General features: G+C 44.7%; 1 protein-coding gene across 1 annotated transcript in view; it reads left to right on the top strand.

Moving 5' to 3' along the window:
* Positions 1-22,879, top strand: part of LOC112242146 (C-Jun-amino-terminal kinase-interacting protein 4) — a 50,137-nt gene that overhangs the window by 18,825 nt on the left and 8,433 nt on the right. The window contains 19 exon segments of the mRNA XM_042315371.1: positions 27-109; positions 1,065-1,159; positions 4,478-4,628; positions 6,581-6,667; positions 8,333-8,471; positions 8,634-8,727; positions 8,874-9,007; positions 9,826-9,837; positions 11,629-11,643; positions 12,040-12,097; positions 13,435-13,587; positions 13,844-13,895; positions 17,169-17,299; positions 18,932-18,988; positions 20,338-20,514; positions 21,074-21,203; positions 21,308-21,400; positions 21,771-21,893; positions 22,485-22,677. Of these exon segments, the coding sequence (XP_042171305.1) occupies positions 27-109; positions 1,065-1,159; positions 4,478-4,628; positions 6,581-6,667; positions 8,333-8,471; positions 8,634-8,727; positions 8,874-9,007; positions 9,826-9,837; positions 11,629-11,643; positions 12,040-12,097; positions 13,435-13,587; positions 13,844-13,895; positions 17,169-17,299; positions 18,932-18,988; positions 20,338-20,514; positions 21,074-21,203; positions 21,308-21,400; positions 21,771-21,893; positions 22,485-22,677 (1,977 nt within the window).

The following is a 22,879-nucleotide window of genomic DNA, read 5'->3' as shown; positions in this document are numbered from 1 at the left end:
ATGTTATTTCTTCTCTTCTCCTTCAGTCGGCAGGATGGAAGGCAGGATGGAAGAGCGAGAGTCTGAGCTGAAGAAGGAGTTCAACTCACTCCATCAAAGACACACAGAGGTAAAGAGAGAGAGAGAGAGAGAGAGAGAGAGAGAGAGAGAAAAAGTAGTTCTGTCCATTACAGATGATACTAACTTCCTATCTGTATTCTGTTCTGTCCATACAGAATAAGATTTCAAGTACTGTCCAAAGAGTAAAACTAACTTCCTGTTCTGTCCATTACAGATGATTAACTACATGGAGCATGTAGAACTAACCTGTCTGTTCTGTCCATTACAGATGATCCATAACTACATGGAGCATGTAGAACTAACCTCTCTGTTCTGTCCATTACAGATGATACATAACTACATGGAGCATGTAGAACTAACCTGTCTGTTCTGTCCATTACAGATGATACATAACTACATGGAGCATGTAGAACTAACCTGTCTGTTCTGTCCATTACAGATGATGAACTAACCTGTCTGTTCTGTCCATTACAGATGATCCATAACTACATGGAGCATGTAGAACTAACCTGTCTGTTCTGTCCATTACAGATGATCCATAACTACATGGAGCATGTAGAACTAACCTGTCTGTTCTGTCCATTACAGATGATACATAACTACATGGAGCATGTAGAACTAACCTGTCTGTTCTGTCCATTACAGATGATACATAACTACATGGAGCATGTAGAACTAACCTGTCTGTTCTGTCCATTACAGATGATACATAACTACATGGAGCATGTTCTGTCCATTACAGATGATACATAACCTGTCTGTTCTGTCCATTACAGATGATACATAACTACATGGAGCATGTAGAACTAACCTGTCTGTTCTGTCCATTACAGATGATCCATAACTACATGGAGCATGTAGAACTAACCTGTCTGTTCTGTCCATTACAGATGATCCATAACTACATGGAGCATGTAGAACTAACCTCTCTGTTCTGTCCATTATAGATGATACATAACTACATGGAGCATGTAGAACTAACCTGTCTGTTCTGTCCATTACAGATGATCCATAACTACATGGAGCATGTAGAGAGGATCAAGCTCCACCATATGAGTGTAGTAGAGACTTCAGACTCTGGAACTGTGGGCAGAGTCAGGTAAGGCTTGGTGTTATACAGGTAACTGCCAAAATAATTGAAACACTTGATTAAATGAGGGTACAAAGTCTATTGAAAACAGGTACTTCCACACTGGTCTGTTTCCTGAGATAATTAAGGAATTAACATCCCATCATGCATAAATATTCTGGGCAGGCCATTATTTTGGCTACCATGGCTATGCCCCCATAGGAGGACATTGTCCCCATCCACAGGGGATTAGTGGTTTGATTATTTGACTTTAAAAAAAATGTAACCTTTATTTAACTAGGCAAGTCAGTTAAGATCAAATTGTTATTTATAATGACGGCCTACCCTGGGCAACACTGGGCCAATTGTGCACTGCCGTATGGGACACCCAATCACGGCCTGATGTGATACAGCCTGGATTCAAACCAGGGACTGTAGTGATACCTATTACACTGAGATGCAGTTCCTTAGACTGCTGCGCAACTCGAGAGACAGAGTTGATGAGCATGAAAATACAATAAAGTGCTACTTAAGTCATTTTTTGCTATCTGTGCTTTACTATTAATATTTTTGACAACTTTTCAAATAAAATAAAATTGTATTAGTCACATGCGCAGAATACAACAGGTGTAGTAGACCTGACAGTGAAATGCTTTCTTACAAGCCCTTAATCAACAATGAAGTTTTAAGAAAATACCCCCCCAAAAGTAAGAGCTAAGAGCAGCAGTAAATAACAATAGCAGGGCTATATACAGGGGGTACCAGTACAGAGTCAATGTGGAGGCTATATACAGGGGTACCGGTACAGAGTCAATATGGAGGCTATATACAGGGGGTACCAGTACAGAGTCAATATGGAGGCTATATACAGGGGGTACCAGTACAGAGTCAATATGGAGGCTATATACAGGGGGTACCGGTACAGAGTCAATATGGAGGCTATATACAGGGGGTACCGGTACAGAGTCAATATGGAGGCTATATACAGGGGGTACCAGTACAGAGTCAATATGGACGCTAATGGGGGGTGGAGTCAATATGGAGGCTATATACAGGGGGTACCGGTGCAGAGTCAATGTGGAGGCTATATACAGGGGTACCGGTACAGAGTCAATATGGAGGCTATATACAGGGGGTACCGGTACAGAGTCAATATGGAGGCTATATACAGGGGGTACCGGTACAGAGTCAATGTGGAGGCTATATACAGGAGGCACCGGTACAGAGTCAATGTGGAGGCTATATACAGGGGGTACCGGTACAGAGTCAATGTGGAGGCTATATACAGGGGGCTATCAATGTGGAGGCAGGGGGTACCGGTACAGAGTCAATGTGGAGGCTATATACAGGGGTACCGGTACAGAGTCAATGTGGAGGCTATATACAGGGGGTACCGGTACAGAGTCAATGTGGAGGCTATATACAGGGGGTACCGGTACAGAGTCAATGTGGAGGCTATATACAGGGGTACCGGTACAGAGTCAATGTGTGGGGCACCAGTGTCGAGGTAATTGAGGTAATATGTACATGTAGGTAGTGTTATTAAAGTGACTATGCATATATAATAACAGAGAGTAGCAGCAGAGTAGAAGGGGGGCAATGCAAATAGTCTGGGTGGCCATTTGATTAGCTGTTCAGGAGTCTTATGGCTTGGGGGTAGAAGCTGTTTAGAAGCCTCTTGGTCCTAGACTTGGCGCTCCGGTACCGCTTGCCGTGTGGTAGCAGAGAGAACAGTCTATGACTAGGGTGGCTGGAGTCTTTGACAATTTTTAGGGCCTTACTCTGACACTGCCTGGTATAGAGGTCCTGGATGGCAGGAAGCTTGTCCCCGGTGATGTACTTTTACTTCACTACATTCCTAAAGAATATTATGTTCTTTTTACTCCAAACATTTTCCCTGACACTCAAAGTACTCCTTACATTTTGAATACTTAGCAGGACAGAAAATGGTCCAATTCGCACACTTATCAAGAGAACATCCTTGGTCATCCCTACTGCCTCTGATCTGGCGGACTCACTAAACACACATGCTTTGTTTGTAATGATGTCAGAGTGTTCGAGTGTGACCCTGGCTATCTGTGAATAAAAAAAAAAAAGACAATTGTGCTGTTTGATTTGCTTAATATCAGGATTTTAAAAATTATTTGTACTTTTACTTTTGACACTTAAGTATATTTTAGCAACTACATTTACTTTTGATACTTAAGTATATTTAAAACCAAATACTTTTAGTCTTTTACTCAAGTAATATTTTACTGGGTGACTTTCACTTGAGTGGTTTTCTATTAAAGTATCTTTACTTTTCCTCAAGTATGAGAATTGAGTACTTTTTCCATCACTGCTTTTGGGAGATTCTGAAGCGGCGCCTGAGACCGCATTACCTCCACCATCAACAAGACAACAAATGATGGAATTTCTTGTGGTAGAATGATGTCACATCCTTCCGATAGAGTTCCAGACACTTGTAGAATCTGTGTCACGGCACAGTGAAGCTGTTCTCATGGTGGCACAACACCCTATTAAGACACTTTATGTTGGTGTTTCCTTTATTTTGTCAGTTACCTGTAGATGATTGTAACAACTGTTATTTATAGCAGGTGGAATTTAATGACTTGGAACATTCTAAAACTATATATTTTTAAATGTTTTATTTAACCAGGGGAGCTCATTGAGACCAAACATTAACATTCCAATAAAACATTTATAAAAACTACAGATTACAATTTTAAAAACTACAACATCTGAGTAAATGTTGACATTTAATCAAGACAAATGCAATTCTATTTAACAAATTCAACATTAGACTCCTAAACTGCCCTAGCGGAACGAGGGAATCAGGACACTGGGAGTTCTGCAGGTTATTCCAAAAATCGTGGGCATTGAAACTGGATTCACCTAATTTGTTTAGTAGAGCTTTGTAAACAAAAAGGGAATAGTGAAGTGATCTATGGGACTTTAATGAGGACCAGCCAACCTTTTGATACAGGATGCAGTGAGGAGTATTAAAACTGTCACCTGTGATAAAGAGAACAGCTCTGTGGTAGACGGCATCCAAAGGTTTAAGAGTAGTGGCTGCTGCATTCTGGTAAATGGTGTCACCATAGTCAACAACTGGCAGTAAAGTTGACTGTACAACCTGCTTCCTACTGTTTAGGGAGAGGCCAGATCTGTTTCTAAAAAAGAAGCCCACTTTAAGTCTTATCTTTTTAACTAGCTCATCAGAATGTTTTTTAAACGTTGTCAACACGAATGGCCAGATATATTTATAGTGTAGTTAGTGTAGCCAGTCATGCTCAACATGTCCCTCTGTATAATCTGACTGACCCTCTTCCTCTTCTGTCTCTCTAGGAAAGAGCGTCCCATGTCTCTGGGTGTCTTCCCCATGTCAGGAGGGGGGGCAGTTCTGACCCCTGACCTCCAGGCCAGGTCTGAGACGCCAGGTGCAGAGGCCTGGAGGTTCAACGACCTGGAACATCCGCGCTCCAATGCCAGCCTCAAGGTGGGAGATGGGGACGGCTCGATAACAGATACACAGAGATGTGATTGACACAGCCTAGAAAAAAAGGGGGCGAATGAAACTGTCTATTTTAATGATCAGATACATTTGAATAAACATGAGTCTGTTTATTTCTGCCTGGGTGAGGCTATAGGGCCCTGTTGAAATACATTTGAAATGCCTCTTTCTGCAAGAAGGGGGGGTTTGGACTAATCATGCACAGTGTGAGAGAGCAAGGGTGCACCTCAATAGTCTAAAGTGGCTGCCTCCTATTGTTTCCTTCCCCTCATGTGCTTAGAGCACAGGGCTTTGGACTAGGCACGCTTAGCATGCCTAATGAAGAGGCCTTTGGAAAGGGCTCTGAGAGGGGAGAGAGTCGGCACTCCTCGTGATGTCTTCTAGAAGGATCTGACAGGGGTTTCTGTGTATTCATACAACCGCCCTCCCTCCTGCATGTTTCAGAGAGGGCCAACTTCATGAATATGCATAACTTAGCAGGATAGAATGCTCCTTATTTAGTCATTTGTCCTCATGCTGTTAGATGTCTGTCAGATGGTAACATAATGACATCATCGCTCTCTGGCGTTGGATGAGATTCTCAGTAGTATACCAAATGCCATCACTCTCCCCCACAGACCCACAGTCACAAAGACTTACAGTGTGTTATTGTACCGTCCTGAACGGGGCTTTGCAGGTCCTTTACATAAGCGGTAGGAATAAGCATCACCACTTTGAATATTACTGCATGGAGTCTGTATACATATCTGTTTTTCTCTTCAGTGATGATGGTACCCTAAGGGTGCCTGTGTTATTTCGGCTGCTACTCCGCTTCGTTCAGAAGTGGGGCATGGTCTCCGTGACGAGGGGTAGATGGTCTGTGCCGTGGTACATTCTGGGATAGAGGCTGCTGGCAGGCACCCAATCACTGGGGGAGAGAGAGCGCAGGCCGGCACGTGATTGGATGTTTTGACTCTTTGTAAATGAGTAGTTGTATTGATTGTCAAAATGTTCTACTACATAACATTTTATGGTGTGGCCTACCTAGAAATAGCTTTTTCTTTATGGAATCGTCTATTGTTGATCTGTAAGTGTAGTGACAGTGGTATCTCTTAGACTGTATTGGTTTTCTTTATATAGGCTAGCAATACTCAGTCCCAGCGGTCAAAGCTGGTTGAAATGATGTCATAAGAACAAGTTGGGGTTATGTGCAAACCCCATGTTGACATGACCATAGTTTTCTGACATGTATTCTCTTCAGATGAACTGCTCTGAGTTCATTAACAAATGCCATCGGTCACTCACTACTATTGATTAAGCACTGCTCTCGTCCAGCTGTCAATTCAAACAGCAAACATATGTCTCGCAGCCATGAACCAAATGCTGTGTGCCATTTCATCCAGATTACCACTGCTTCTGATGCCTGGACTTTTAGAATGGTATCGGAATCATTCATTGCAATAACCCGTCTCTTACCCACACAGAAAAACATAGAAATGGGAGATTGCAGCCACCAATGAAGGATGTGAACATATGTATTTTCAGATTTAGTTTGTAATTCGAGTGTGTTCAGGGTTTTGGGTTCTCCCATAAATAAGGGCGACCTCATAAGCATTCAACCCAAAGAGTCAGTATGTGAGTAACTCAAACCCTAAACTTCATTGACACAATAATACTCCTATGTAAGTAGGGTTTTTCTGTATGGTTCAGTGACTGGACTTCATAGGCTTCAGTCAGCTGTGGTGAGATGGTAGTCACTGGGCTAGTGGGTCGCCTCAAAACCTCCCACATGTTGAATCTAATAACCTTGACTTTCAGCCAGCCATCACCAGCTGTGAGCAATGTAGACGACACTCACTCACACACACTCACACACACACACGCACGCTTGGCAGTGTGTGTTGCCTCAGTGCTTCTGCAGAAATGCGCCTCTTCATTGTATCTCTCTTCCCAAGCAGTTGGATGCAGACGACCCCCCAGAGAAAAGGGATGGTTACAGTACGCTGCAGATCTCTTGGGGGAATTCTCTCCCAGACGACTGCAAGGTAGTTGTCTCTGTGGTGGTGGAGAAGAAAAGCGTCACTGCAACCCGCTTGTACATGCCATGGAGACCTCATGTTGTGTGTGTGTGTGGGCTTTAGTAGTTGTCTTCAGTGTGCTGTTTCATTTTTTCAGAGCAAGCAGCATCTCTTTGCGCATTATTTAAAGTCCCTCACTTCACAGACCGCCTGAGCCCAATGCAACCATGTCAGGTTTCCCTTCAAATCCTAGATAGATCCTCCTCAGTGAGCTAAAGGAACAGTCCATGATCACCTCCATTTAGTTTCCCCCCTAAAATGAGCTGTTTTGATCAGTCAGTGGTCTGTAGAGTGGGGAAGGCGTGGTTCCATTCAGCTTCTATGTTGTCGTGTTTCATTTTGCCAAACTGCATGGTACTAGCTGTACTTCTTACACACGCTGTTGCTGTCCTAGCTCCGTTTCATTGTTTTCACGTGAACTTGGAAGCAAATTGTCTCACAGTATGTTGTTACTCACAGTTTTAGCATGCATACCACTCTCCGTATTTAAATAACAGTCTTTGTAGTTATAACACTCTTTGTAGTTTTACACAGTAGAACTCCACTCTGTAGTTTTCTACCTTATTGTACTCTATGTAGACTTAACATTGGAGATTAGTTGACTTATTATTGTGTTGTCATTCATAGTGAATCTTGTGTTTGTTTCTGTTATGAGCTGACCTTTGAGTTGTGTGTGTGTGTTCTGTGTTGTTGTCTCTCAGTGAAGGAATGGCACTCCCCACTGGGCCCATCATTGGTTTATGTTCTGTGTTGACCTCTGACCTCTTGTGAAGTCCATGTGAACCCTGTGATCTGATGTGAAGTGTGAATTAGTGTGTATTAGCTGTTGACTGTGTTCTACCCTTCCTTGTCCCAGTCAACATGTTCCTGGTCCTGAGCTCAAACTACACAAAATAGATAATCTACCATCAAATTCATATTTGATTATTGTACAGAATAATGGATACCAATTTCAGTTTTTTAGAGCTTCTCCCAATGAAAAAGCCATCACTTCAAATAAATACCTTTAAGAAATGTTATATATTAAAATGAAACATCTTTACTCCCGAGTGGCGCAGTGGTCTAAGGCGCTGCATCTCAGTGCAAGAGGCGTCACTACAGCTCCTGGTTTGAATCCAGGCTGAATTACATCCAGCTGTGATTGGGAGTCCCAATGGGCGGCACACAATTGGCGCAGCATTGTCCGGGTTTGGCTGGTGTAGGCCGTCATTGTAAATAAGAATTTGTTCTTAACTGACTCATAATAGAATACATTTTTAATGGAAGTTGATGGATCACAGGAGATTCTGTGTTTCTGTCTGTACTACTTGTATCCTCAATGTCTGTAACTAGTGCTTGTTTAGTTTTGTCCCCAGCTCCAGTGTGATTGCTTTAAGCCAGGCTGAGCTGTGGTGTTGTGGTGTCTCCCCTGTCGGACCTGTTACCATGGTGACGTCCCTGTGTTCCTTAGTTCCTGTTCTGTCTCTACTGTACCTAGCACTAGAGGCAGGAGTTTTTCCTCCGCATATGACCGTACCATGAAAAACTCTGGGCCCTAGTTCAGGAAAATGGGTCAAGGTCAAGGTTAGGGTTAACCTTTGACTCTTGACCTCTCTATGACCTCTATGATGACCCTATCGGTTGTGGTTGCAGGACGAGCTGTCGGACCTTGGCCCAAAGTCGGTCACTCTCATGTCCACCACGGCCTCGGACGTCGCCATGGAGGGGGAGGGGCCAAACAGTAAGAGCATGGAGTTGCTGGCGGCACTGGGGAACAGGTCAATATCAGTGGGTATGAAATGTTACTCACGATACTGCAACTAAGTCCTCACGACAAGTATTATAATGGTAGATGACAGAGAGATTTGTCTTTATATCCATTCTTGATGATCTAATAGCACATAATGAAGGTCTCTTAGATTTGATTCTATTCCGTATTATATGTGTCCTGTAGGTTTGCCAGAGAACGAGGATAGCTCAGAGGTGCATGACATCATTGAGTCCACCCCTGAACTGGACATGGACCTCAGTGGATACAAAGCATCCAGGTAACCCCTACAAAACCATCACCATATAGTCAACTTGGGATAAATCCTCTCTTTCATTGACAAATTGAGACTACAATTTAGACCTTGAAATACATTGGGTATTACTCCTGTACAATGTGCTAACTGCTAATCCCTCCACTATGCAGCACCCCGACCAAAGGAGGCATTGGCATTGAGAACATGGCGTTTGACCGCAACACAGACTCTCTGTTTGCGGAGCTGTCGTCTGCAGGCATAGGGGACGTCATCGGAGACGTGGACGAGGGGGCCGACCTGCTGGGTAAGCGAGGGAAGGACCTCTTTCCTATAGCAGCAAAACACCTCCAAGGATGTGTAGTGTTTAGGATTGTAGTAACATTGTTATAACACTAGTGACTCTAATGAAATATAACACCTTTAACGATCTGTGGCTATTTTAGTAATGTTGTAGTAACATTGTAGTAACGTTGTGATAATGAATTACAACACAAGGATCCGTTTCTAAATAAGCTATTCTGTAAGAACTAAATTAAGCCTGACACCTTCAAGAAACAGTATTCATTTTCCCCCAGCATTACAGCATCTTTTGGGAAGATTTATCTATTTTAAAAAATGGACGAACAAACTGTGTGACACTGTCAACTACAAAGTTCAACAATTGGATTCATTTAAAAGTGTATCTTTAGAATATGTCTCTTGACAGATGAAGTTAAACTAGTTTTGGAATGTCTTTTGACAGATGGAGTTGAACTAGTTTTGGGATGACTTGTGTTAACCCCTTGTGAGTGTCTGAGTGTGTTGTTTACCCAGGTGACCTCCCTACGTGGTTCCTGCTTCTGTGTTCAATGCATGCTAACTCATGAATTACTATAGTAGCAGGCCACTGAGTTAGACAATAAACTGACACTATTTTACTACATTCAGCTCACTAATACACACTGGCTGTTGCACTGAAGTGAAATAACCGTTGCTGTTAGGTAAAAACAAAGCTAAACTGGATTTAGAAATTCTGCTTGTATAAGTTGAAAGTCATTCTCTGCTGTTAGCTCCATCAGTGTCTAACCCGCCTCTCTCTCTCCTCGTTGTGTCCTCTCCTCTGGCTCTTGTCCCTAACCCCAGTGGAGTACTCTGGTGTGTATTATGACCTCAAAACCTCTCCTTTCTTATTTCTCCTCCGATACCTCTCTCTATGCCCTCAGAGAAAACTCTATTCCAGGGATGGGTATCTGCAGTTGTGGGTGCAGGATTTTGCTCCACCCTAACACACCTGACTTAATAAAAGCAAACATGGTCTATATTGGAAAACCATGGCTAGTTTATCAGGCTTTGTGAATCTGGTGTGTTTCAATGCTGGGCTGGAACAAAAGCCTGCCTGTATACACTGTGGCCCTTCAGGACCAGTTGCCCATCCCTGCTCTACATTTGGCCTGCTCTACATTTGGCCTCTCACCACCTCATATCTACAGCTCATTGCTCTACTACTACTGCCTTGACCTGCATTTGACCCCCGCTCCTCGCTAGCATTACAGTGGAAACAAAAGTTGATCACGAGATGAAACCAGACATATGAAAACTGTTAGAAGGCTAAATGCATTTGGAAAATGTTTGTTCATCATATAACTGCTTTGGTTATACTGATTTCTGTCTAACATGCACCATAAGCATGAAGAATAACTCATCGTACAGCTTAAATAACACATTTTTTACTATACAGCTGAAATAGTTTTAGTCTGTGTTTATTTTTATAGCTTCTCTAGCTTTCCCAACTGTCTCTCTACCCTAGAACTGTAACTCATTCCTTTCCCCACTAGCATGTTAGGAGTACCCTAGCCTTCCTTTCCCCCACTTGTTAGAACCTAGCTCATTCCTTTCCCCACTAGCCTGTTAGCCTGTTAGTACCCTAGCTCTCATTCCTTTCCCCACTAGCCTGTTAGGAGTACCCTAGCTCTCATTCCTTTCCCCACTAGCCTGTTAGGAGTACCCTAGCTCTCATTCCTTTCCCCACTAGCCTGTTAGGAGTACCCTAGCTCTCATTCCTTTCCCCACTAGCCTGTTAGGAGTACCCTAGCTCTCATTCCTTTCCCCACTAGCCTGTTAGGAGTACCCTAGCTCTCATTCCTTTCCCCACTAGCCTGTTAGGAGTACCCTAGCTCTCATTCCTTTCCCCACTAGCCTGTTAGGAGTACCCTAGCTCTCATTCCTTTCCCCACTAGCCTGTTAGGAGTACCCTAGCTCTCATTCCTTTCCCCACTAGCCTGTTAGGAGTACCCTAGCTCTCATTCCTTTCCCCACTAGCCTGTTAGGAGTAGTATTCCTTTCCCCACTAGCTCTCATTCCTTTCCCCACTAGCCTGTTAGGAGTACTCCTAGCTCTCATTCCTTTCCCCACTAGCCTGTTAGGCCTGTTAGTACCCTAGCTCTCATTCCTTTCCCCACTAGCCTGTTAGGAGTACCCTAGCTCTCATTCCTTTCCCCACTAGCCTGTTAGGAGTACCCTAGCTCTCATTCCTTTCCCCACTAGCCTGTTAGGAGCTCTCATTCCTTTCCCCACTAGCCTGTTAGGAGTACTAGCTCATTCCTTTCCCCACTAGCCTGTTAGGAGTACCCTAGCTCTCATTCCTTTCCCCACTAGCCTGTTAGGAGTACCCTAGCCTCTCATTCCTTTCCCCACTAGCCTGTTAGGAGTTAGGAGTACCCTAGCTCTCATTCCTTTCCCCACTAGCCTGTTAGGAGTACCCTAGCTCTCATTCCTTTCCCCACTAGCCTGTTAGGAGTACCCTAGCTCTCATTCCTTTCCCCACTAGCCTGTTAGGAGTACCCTAGCTCTCATTCCTCTGTTGTGTTTCTCATACATACCTCATGTCTCACTCTCTCCACCTCTCTCTCGTTCTCTTGCCTGACTTGGATTGCATGGTTTTCTCAGACCTTAGCTTGCTCGGTAAGACCTCACCCGCTCGCTCCATCCTATTCTGTTGCGACATGTAACATGTTCTGTGTGGTGGCTGTTGGGGTTGTCCCTGTTTTGTACTTCTTAGAAATATCTCACTATGAGGTATTTAACACCCTGAATGGACTGATTCTTTATTATATCTATATGAATATTAAAGTCAGTCAATGTGACGATGTGTTCATCCATTGAAGTAAATGCACCTCCATAAATATTGATTTATTTTGGATGAAGATTTTAAAAACATAGTTGATTAAGAACCATTTGATACATAATAGAATCTATCCAGGCCTTCTACACATGCTGTTCTGTAAACTCCAGTTGTATGAACACAAAGCAGAAAACGAGGTCATTTCTCCCCTGGCTGGTGTTGCTCCTTGTTTACAGGTATGGGTCGTGAGGTTGAGAACCTGATCACGGAGAACACACAACTAATGGAGACAAAGTAAGAAAACACACTGAGATCGGTGTACTTTTAGACATATTTGACGTTTATACTCAACAAAAATATAAACGCAAAATGCAACAATTTCAAGGATTTGATTTACAGTTCCATAAATTCATTAGGTCCTAATCTATGGATTTCACATGACTGGGAATACAGAAATGCATCAGTTGGTCACAGATACCTTAAAGAAAATGTAGGGGCGTAGATCAGAAAACCAGTCAGTATCTGTTGTGACCACCATTTGCATCATGCAGCGTGACACATCTCCTTCGCATAAAGCTGATCAGGCTGTTGATTGTGGCCTGTGGAATGTTGTCCCACTCTTCAATGGTTGTGCAAAGTTTCTGGATATTGGCGGGAACTGGAACACGCTGTCCTACACATCGATCTAGAGCATCCCAAACATGCTCAAGGGGTGACATGTCTGGTGAGTATGCAGGCCATAGAAGAACTGGGACGTTTTCAGCTTCCAGGAATTGTGTACAGATCCTTGAGAAATGGGGCTGTGCATTATCATGCTGGAACATGAGGTGATGGCGGCAGATGAATGGCACGACATTGGGCCTCAATATCTCATCATGTTATCTGCCCATACCATAACCCCACCACCGCCACCACCACCGTGGAGCACTCTGTTCACAACGTCGACATCAGCAAACCGCTCGCTCACGCGATGCCATACACATGGTCTGCGGCTGTGAGGCCAGTTGGCTATACTGCAAAATTCTCTAAAACAACGTTGGAGGTGGCTTATGGTAGAGAAATGAACATGAAATTCTCTGACAACAGCTCTGGTGGACATTCCTGCAGTCAGCGTGGTAATTGCACGCTCCCTCAATTTGAGACATCTGTGGCATTGTGTTGTGTGACAAAAAAATGACATTTTAGAGTGGCCTTTTATTGTCCCCACCACAAGGTGCACCTGTGTAATGATCATTCTGTGTAATCAGCTTATTGAAATGCCACACCTGTCAGGTGGATGGATAATCTTGGCAAAGGAGAAATGCTCACTAACAGGGATGTAAACAAATTTCAGCACAAACATTTTAGAGAGAAGCTTTTTGTTTCTGGGATCTTTTATTTCAGCTCATAAAACATGGGACTAACACTTTACATGTTGCATTTATATTTTTGTTCAATGTATACCCCCCAAAGTTATTAAAATGTTATTAGTCTTTTAAACTGGTCTAAAGTCTATTCCATATTTAGATGTATTTAGCTTTGTAGATCCCACTATACCGGACTATATACTGGAAGCACAACATAACACAAACATCTTGCATGCAGTGTTGTAAGGTGTCACATTCATTCCTTTCCCCCCTTTTTTCCTGTAGGAACGCTCTGAATGTGGTGAAGAATGACCTGATAGCGCGGGTGGATGAGCTGTCGTGTGAGAAGGAAGTGTTGCAGGGGGAACTAGACGCTGTGACACAGACCAGGAAAAACCTGGAGGAGAAGAACAGAGAGCTGGAGGAGGAGCTCAAGAAGTGGGTGAATAACAACAACAACACACGATAACACACTACACACAACTGATCATGTAAGTTCTACACCTGTTGTATTCAGAGCATGTGACAAATCAGATTTGATTTGATTTGACAACAGCAACACACCATATTAATATGGCCACCCCAATTATAAGACTGTTTTTAGGGAAGTCACCAAGAGTAAACTGTCAACATGAACACATGGCATAGCATATTGTTGATGAACCTGATTGAACCAATTCTTCTGTTTTTCCAGAGTGCGTGTGGAGATGGAGGAGGTGAAAGGGAAGCCAAACGAGGAAGAGGATGTGAGTGCCTCTTACCATATGTATAACATTGTCCTGTATAATGTGACTGTACCTCTTCATGTCCTATAGTGGTGCCCTTTTCTATATTGTTGTTACGGTTTTCTTCCGTCGAAGGAGAGTCGGACCAAAATGCAGCGTGGTTAATACGATACATCTTTAATGAAGACGACACACGATAATACAAAACAACAAACGGAACGTGAAAACCTATACAGCCTATCTGGTGAAATACAAAACACTGAGACAGGAACAATCACCCACGACACACTCAAAGAATATGGCTGCCTAAATATGGTTCCCAATCAGAGACAACGAGAATCACCTGCCTCTGATTGAGAACCGCCTCAGGCAACCATAGACTTTACTAGACAACCCTACTAAGCCACAATCCCAATACCTACTAAAACCCCAATACAAAAACACACCACAAAATAAACCCATGTCACACCCTGGCCTGACCAAATAAAGAAAGAAAACACAAAATACTAAGACCAGGGCATGACAGTACCCCCTCCCCCAAGGTGCGGACTCCCGGCCGCACACTTAAACCCATAGGGGAGGGTCCGGGTGGGCGTCTGTCCACGGTGGCGGCTCCGGCTCGGGACGTGGACCCCACTCCAACCAAGTCTTAGTCCCCCTGTAACGCGTCCTTTGATTGGCGACCCTCGCCGCCGACCTTGGCCTAATAACCCTCACCAAGGACCCCACTGGACTGAGGGGCAGCTCGGGACTGAGGTAGAAGCTCGGGACTGAGGGGAAGCTCGGGACTGAGGGGAAGCTCGGGACTGAGGGGAAGCTCAGTACTGAGAGGATGCCTAGTACCGAGAGGAAGCCCAGTACTGAGAGGAAGCTCAGGCAGGTAGTTGGCTCTGGCAGATCCTGGCTGACTGGCGGATCTGGAAGATCCTGGCTGACTGGCGGATCCTGGCTGATTGGCGGATCTGGAAGATCCATGCAGACTGGCAGCTCTGGCAGCTCCATGCAGACTAGCAGCTCTGGCTGCTCCATGCAGACTGGCAGCTCCGGCTGCTCCATGCAGACTGGCAGCTCCGGCTGCTCCATGCAGACTGGCAGCTCCGGCTGCTCCATGCAGACTGGCAGCTCCGGCTGCTCCATGCAGACTGGCAGCTCCGGCTGCTCCATGCAGACTGGCAGCTCCGGCTGCTCCATGCAGACTGGCAGCTCCATGCAGACTGGCAGCTCCATGCAGACTGGCAGCTCTGGCTGCTCCATGCAGACTGGCAGCTCTGGCTGCTCCATGCAGACTGGCAGCTCTGGCTGCTCCATGCAGACTGGCAGCTCTGGCTGCTCCATGCAGACTGGCAGCTCTGGCTGCTCCATGCAGACTGGCAGCTCTGGCTGCTCCATGCAGACTGGCAGCTCTGGCTGCTCCATGCAGACTGGCAGCTCTGGCTTCGCTGAACAGGCAGGAGACTCCAGCAGCTCTGGAGAGGAGGAAGGCTCTGGCAGCGCTAAACAGGCGGGAGACTCCGGCAGCGCTGGAGAGGAGGAAGGCTCTGATAGCGCTAGACAGGCGGGAGACTCCGGCAGCGCTGGAGAGGAGGAAGGCTCTGGCAGCGCTAAACAGGCGGGAGACTCCGACAGCGCTAAACAAGCGGGAGACTCCGACAGCGCTGGAGAGGAGAAAGGCTCTGGCAGCGCTGAACAGGCGAGGCGCACTGAAGGCCTGGTGCGTGGTGCTGGCACTGGTGGTACTGGGCCGAGGACACGCACAGGAAGCCTGGTGCGGGGAGCTGCCACCGGAGGACTGGTGTGTGAAGGTGGCACAGGATGGCCCGGACCGTGAAGGTATACTGGAGAGCCTGAGAGCAGGGCTGGCACAGGACGTGTAAGGCTAGGTAGGTACACAGGAGGCCTAGTGCGTGAGGCTGGCACAATCTTCACCAGCCGACTAACACGCACCTCAGGACGAGTATGGAGCGCTGACCCAGGTGCCATCAAATCCCCGACACGCTCCGTCGGGCGAATATCGTACCTAAAGCACCAACCTAGCAACTCCCTCATAACTCTCTCCTCCACTTTCCCCATTAACTCCTTCACAGTCTCTGCTTCACTCACCTCCAACACCGGCTCTGGTTCTGGTCTCCTCCTTGGCTCCTCACGATAAACAGGGGGAGTTGGCTCAGGTCTGAACCCTGACTCTGCCACACTCTCCCTGAGCCCCCCAAATACATTTTTGGGGCTGACTCTCGGGCTTCCATCCGCGTCGCCGTGCTGCCTCTTCATACCAGCGCCTTTCCGCTTTTGCCGCCTCCAGTTCTTCTTTGGGGCGGCGATATTCTCCAGGCTGTGTCCAGGGTCCTTTTCCGTCCAATATCTTCTCCCACGTCCAGAAGTCCTGTGATCGCTGCTTCTCACGATAAACAGGGGGAGTTGGCTCAGGTCTGAACCCTGACTCTGCCACACTCTCCCTGAGCCCCCCCCCACCCAATACATTTTTGGGGCTGACTCTCGGGCTTCCTTCTGCGCCGCCGTGCTTTTCTCTACAACTCCATTCTCCTATAGCCCTCCTCGCACTGCTCCAGCGAATCCCAGGCGGGCTCCGGCACTCTCTCTGGGTCGACCGCCCACCTGTCTATTTCCTCCCAAGTAGTATAGTCCATACTCTTGCTGTCCATAACGTCCTCCCATGTCCATTCCTCTTCGCTGCTGTTGCTGTCGCTGCCTGTCACCACACCGCTTGGTTCTCTTGTGGTGGGTGATTCTGTTACGGTTTTCTTCCGTCGAAGGAGAGTCGGACCAAAATGCAGCGTGGTTAATACGATACATCTTTAATGAAGATGACACACAATAATACAAAACAACAAACGGAACGTGAAAACCTATACAGCCTATCTGGTGAAATACAAAACACTTAGACAGGAACAATCACCCACGACACACTCAAAGAATATGGCTGCCTAAATATGGTTCCCAATCAGAGACAACGAGAATCACCTGCCTCTGATTGAGAACCGCCTCAGGCAACCATAGACTTTACTAGACAACCCTACTAAGCCACAATCCCGATACCTACTAAAACCCCAATACATAAACACAACACAAAATAAACCCATGTCACACCCTGGCCTGACCAAATAAAGAAAGAAAACACAAAATACTAAGACCAGGGCGTGACAATTGTAATCACTGTTAAATGTATATTTTTATGATATTGCTGCAAAATGTACCTTCCTTAAAATTCGGCTTGTTACTATGATTGGTGCGTTGTATGTCCGACCAATTAAAAACACCCTCTCTCTGGTGTTCCAGAGTGACGTTCCTACAGCCCAGAGGAAGAGGTTCACCAGGGTAGAGATGGCTAGAGTCCTCATGGAGAGGAACCAGTACAAGGAGAGACTGATGGAATTACAGGAGGCTGTTAGGTGGACAGAGATGATCAGGTGAGGAGGAAGAGAGGAGAGAGTAGGATTGAAGGGAATCGAATAGAGCCAGTATACAATGCAATCCCTCAGCTAACCATGTATTTTTAAACAATATGGCCAATTAAACAATTTGGGAAATTATATCTCCACATTTTAAGAGGACTTTCCTCTTAATCTGAATGCTAGACTTGAAACTAGGCCACTGCCATACACTTGAGTCAGTGGCGGTCGGTGCCATTTAAGATCAGGGAGGACAATTTTTAATGAGCATGGCCTTATTTCTATTACAGCATATTGGATAAATGTCATTCACATTCCCCATTTTTTCCCGCTTGCTTCCGTTTAAGATTTGTTTTTCAACAGAATCGGCAGAATGAATACACCCTGATCACCTGCAAACACAGTTCGCTTTCATAGAAGCCACATCCAAACAGCATAATCACTTTGCTTGTATGATTCCTTCTCACATCCACGTTCTCTCCTTTTCGTCTCACCTTTGTGCCCGCAAATGATCGCCTACACCAAGCTTTGTGGACTTCATTGCACAACACAACAGCTGTCTGTGCCTTTATTAAACCAAAAGCGCAAAGAGTTCCAATGATAGCCAGCTAGCTAACCTCTACACCAAGCCTACACAACAAGCCTACATTGTTGTCACCATGTTAGCTAATGTCATAGTCAACATATCTACCAGAACTAATGTGCTACAATCATGCATTACGGTGTACAGTCAGTAAGTAGTTTAGCAGTTATACTGATGAGCCCCTATAGTGCAGCAGTTGTTTCCATACATTTATTAAACCAAAAGCTTACCTTGACATGGAAGAGTTCCAATGTTGGATAGCCATAGCCAGCTAGCTAACGAGAGCTGTGAGGCCTGCAATATATGCTGCAGTATATATAGTAATATGCAGCAGTATTTATTTTATGCTAGAATCAGATACCTACATGAAGGAATAGGCAAAGGACTATGGACACAACATATGAATCCTTTCCCCAGTTGTTTCTATGGCCTCTGCTATAGTAATATGCTTGCAGTTGTTTCTGCAGTGGCCTCTGCTATAGTAATATGCTGCAGTTGTTTCCATGGCCTCTGCTATAGTTGTTTCCATGGCCTCTGCTATAGTAATATGCAGCAGTTGTTTCCATGGCCTCTGCTATAGTAATATGCTGCAGTTGTTTAATATGCCATGGCCTCTGCTATAGTAATATGCTGCAGTTGCTTTATAACTGGTTCCCAGAGTGACGTCAAAGTTCATTGTTTCAGAACACCAAACTTCCAGAATGTTCAAAAGTAAATAAACATTTTTGGAGATCAAATGTTAATAAATAGAATGAAACATAATACTCTGTTGCCTAGTGAAGGGTTTCCTTCTCCACAACCCCTTTCATATACACTCTTTAAGCTCCACTCTGAGACTCCACTCTGAAATCATCCGTCTGCTCTATCCTTGCTCTACCAATTTAAATGAATGAGTTGAAGGGATAGTTCAGAGAAATGACATATTTATCTAAATATCTCTATACTTAGAAGGCATTTTATGGACCAGGAGTGACTGCAATCAACACTTTGGTTTGGTTAAACTAACCAATGTCGTAAGTAATTGTGCTGAACAGTCCCTTTAACATGATGTTGTGTTGTCTTACCAGAGCCTCCAGAGAAAACCCTTCCCTTACTGAGAAGAAGAAATCCAGCATCTGGCAATTGTAAGCAGTTCTCCTTCAATGACTACCTGTACAAAATAACTCATAGGAATTATATACATTTCTGATATGATGTATTCAACACTATCAACATGATATCATATGCTAACATTCTGGAAATTCCATCCCTGTTTTCTTTCTTTTTGGATGTGCTATTAAATGTTCAGTCTTGGGTAAATGTTTTAAACATCATAGCCATCCCTCTCTTGTCCCTTGGTACAGTAACTACAGTCTAGCCATGGGTTTAAATACTATTTCAAATCCTTTCAAATACTTTAGCTTTGCTTGATTGAGCTTGCCTATTGCAACGGAACCAATAGAAAATTCCCAACTGCGTATATCTCACCCACCTGGCAGTCCATGCAGGCTAAAGCAAACGTTCAAAGTATTTGAAGGATTTTAAATAGTATTTGAACCCAGGTCTGCTACAGTCCCCTGAACAATAGACATATCCTGGATGTGTACTACTCTTTATGTTTTCCATCCAATCCACAAACAAATCAGTCCAATGTGATTCTCTTGCCCTCCCCCGCCTGCCCCTGTTGCCTTATGTTGTCCTGCTAGTCTGCTTAAAGACTGCTGAGAGGGAGAGGTCTATGTCAGCTGATTGTACCTCCTTCATGTCCTCTCAGAAGTTGTATTTGTTTACAGGAAAATGTATGGACAAGTGCTTCGTTCTGCAATAGGCCTATAACCTGTTGTAGTGCGGAGATTTAAATATGTCCAACTCTTTATTAATGCGCATTCTTGTGAGATCTACTGTCCATTACAGTATGATGTGTAGACATATGAAGAAAATAATGAACAATATAATTGCATGCTTCTTTTGATCAACTGACAGAGGTGTCCTCCTTCATCCCTGTGAGTTTTACTGTGATTAACTGTCTTAACATGGGGCTCTTTCCTCTTACTGTGCTGTGAGCTCATTGTAATCACATGTTATGCCGTCTATTGAAATCTATCTGCTTGATTGCCATCTGTCCCACACTATCAGATTACTATCTGTTATCGACATTCAGATAACATATGCCAAAACGTATATACAAACACAGAAATACACAGGTGTAGGTGTCCTAATATACAGTACTGTATGTAGGCTTATAATACTATATATTAATATGTATGACTCCTGTTCAGTTAAGGGGCCACGAGTGGTATTGTGATGGGTGGGCCTTGGCTTTGTTAATCAACGTTCCCAAATCCCCAGCATGCTTCACTTCACTATACTTGAGGCGATGGTGGTGGTGGTGGGTGACTGTTTACTGTTGGTTGGTGGTTGACCCCGCCTTGCTCCTCCCTATACCAACCCCCTCCCCCTTCGCATCCCTATGGTTTCTCTCTCCCCCCCGCAGTTTCAGCCGCCTATTTAGCCCCTCCTCCTCCAGCACGGCAGTGATGAAGAAGGCGGAGTCCCAGGGGAGGGAGGTGAGGTACACGCCCCCTGCAGGAGGGGGAATGAAGAAGAGGAGCAGCACCTTCTCCCAGTTCCCCACCGAGAAGTCCAAGGCCTTCGACTTCCTCAACGAGGAGTGAGTAGTGACACAGCACTCATTCTGTCATGTGTTAGTACTGTTGTAGCTCTCCTTATTCCTCTCTTGACCTCTGCCATGATGAGCTATGGTCATTCACTCCATGTATTACACAGCACTTATAATAGAATCATGGATATGTGGGTCAACTACTTATGATGGTTAGAACTCTTCATAACCTGTTCTATTTTAGAACTCTTCATAACCTGTTCTATTTTAGAACTCTTCATAACCTGTTCTATTTTAGAACTCTTCATAACCTGTTCTATTTTAGAACTCTTCATAACCTGTTCTATTTTAGAACTCTTCATAACCTGTTCTATTTTAGAACTCTTCATAACCTGTTCTATTTTAGAACTCTTCATAACCATGCTACACAAACATTCATATACCCCTAGGGCTTGTTTCTCATGACCCATATTGGGCATATTTCTGGACCTCAAAGCTTTTTCATTGGAGAATCTCATTTGACAGTGCTTTCTAGTCCAGGATTCAGCAAACCGGCCCATAATGTAATTTTTTGTAATGAAATTCCCTTTTTGTCCTGTCTCCCTGTCAGAATGGACCCGTGCGCCTCTCCGTCCCGTAGGGAGCAAAAGAGGGCCCAGTACAGACAGGTCAAAGCCCACATGCAGAAGGAGGATGGACAGGTACAGGCCCACGGATGGAGTCTACCCAGCAAATCTAAGGTAGGAGAGGAGGGGATGGGAGGGAGAGAGAGAGGGAGAGAGTTCGCAATAATAACCATATCCAAGTCTTAATTTTTTATATGACATCTTGTGTGTCCTTTCAGGTAGTGAACGGGGGCCCAACAGAGAACAAAGAGAAGAATCTACCTGTGCCAGTCTATCTGAGGCCCCTGGACCAGAAAGATGCTTCTATGAAGGTGAGCACAGCACACACTGTGATTAAGTTAACTTCATTTTGATCTGTGAAAACATACATTACTATTGTGCACAATGCAACATTTGAATACCAAGTTGTGATACCCAAGTATAATACATGTTTTGCAATGGAGGCTGCTGAGGGGAGGACAGCTCATAATAATGGCTGGAATGGAGCAAATGGAATGGCATCAAACACATGGAAACTTTGTGTTTGATGTTGTTGATACCTTTCCACTCATTCTGCTCCAGCCAGTACCACGTACCCGTCCTCCCTAATTAAGGTGCCACTAACCTCCTGTGGTGTATTGAGCTTTTTTAAATGTAATTTCTATAAATTTGACGTTGTTTGATTGATTGATATGTCTGCAGCTGTGGTGTGCTGCGGGTGTGAACATGTCAGGAGGGAAGATCAGAGAGGGAGGGTCCATGTTGGAAGGACAGAGCAGGAAGGGCTCTGTGAGCAGCCTGGACCATTTAGAGACAGAGAACAAGGTAAGGGGGAGGTGTTTTGAGCATGTTGGCCAAGGGGGGTGTACCCGTACCTTAAGCACCTTGACATAAGGAGGGTGTCTCATCAGGATCACAGGACAGTATATGGAAACTTCTGACTGTTTTAGAGAGCTTGTATATCAGTCAACAAAAGTACTATATGCTGGAACTTTATACAATATAAGTGTGTTTAAAACAGTTTAATACTGGTTATGAGAGCTTGTACTGTAAATGACTGGAGAAAGAAGACTGGATGGTAATACATACAGACACAAGTTAAAGCTCTCATATTTACGAGTACTGGCCTCAAGCCATCATGACAGGGCTCAGTCAAGTCAACATTGTTAGCCCTTATACATACTAGTCCTGGTATAATGGAGCTCATGATCAGTCTGTCCTGTCCTTGCTCATGATCAGTCTGTCCTGTCCTTGCTCATGACCAGCCTGTCCTGTCCTTGCTCATGATCAGTCTGTCCTGTCCTTGCTCATGATCAGTCTGTCCTGTCCTTGCTCATGATCAGTCTGTCCTGTCCTTACTCATGATCAGTCTGTCCTGTCCTTGCTCATGATTAGCCTGTCCTGTCCTTGCTTCAGGAGCAGGAGAAAGGTGACCAGGAGAAGGAGAAGGAGCTGCGCCTGCAGGATGAGATGTCCTGCAGGGTGTGGATCTGTACCAGTACCCACTCCTCTACTAAAGTCATGGTGCTGGAGGCCAACCAGCCCTCTGACCTGTTGGACAGCTTCTACGCCTGCAACTCACACGTCCTCTGCATCGCCAGCATACCAGGTGTGTGTGTGATGTTTGTGTGTAGTTTGTGTGTGTATGTTTGTGTACAGTTTATGAGGAATTTATAGTATTAAAATTCCTCATAATGTCTCAAGATGGGTCTGTATATGTCAGTGTTGGCTGGTGTTACGTTCAATCAGATGAAGGGGTCATTGTAATGTCTGAATGGAATGAATAAAACGGTACTGTGTGTGTGTGCTCA

This window comes from Oncorhynchus tshawytscha, unplaced genomic scaffold, assembly GCF_018296145.1.
Source record: "Oncorhynchus tshawytscha isolate Ot180627B unplaced genomic scaffold, Otsh_v2.0 Un_contig_18411_pilon_pilon, whole genome shotgun sequence".
NCBI lineage: Eukaryota > Metazoa > Chordata > Actinopteri > Salmoniformes > Salmonidae > Oncorhynchus > Oncorhynchus tshawytscha.
This window is presented reverse-complemented; position numbering and strand designations above follow the sequence as displayed.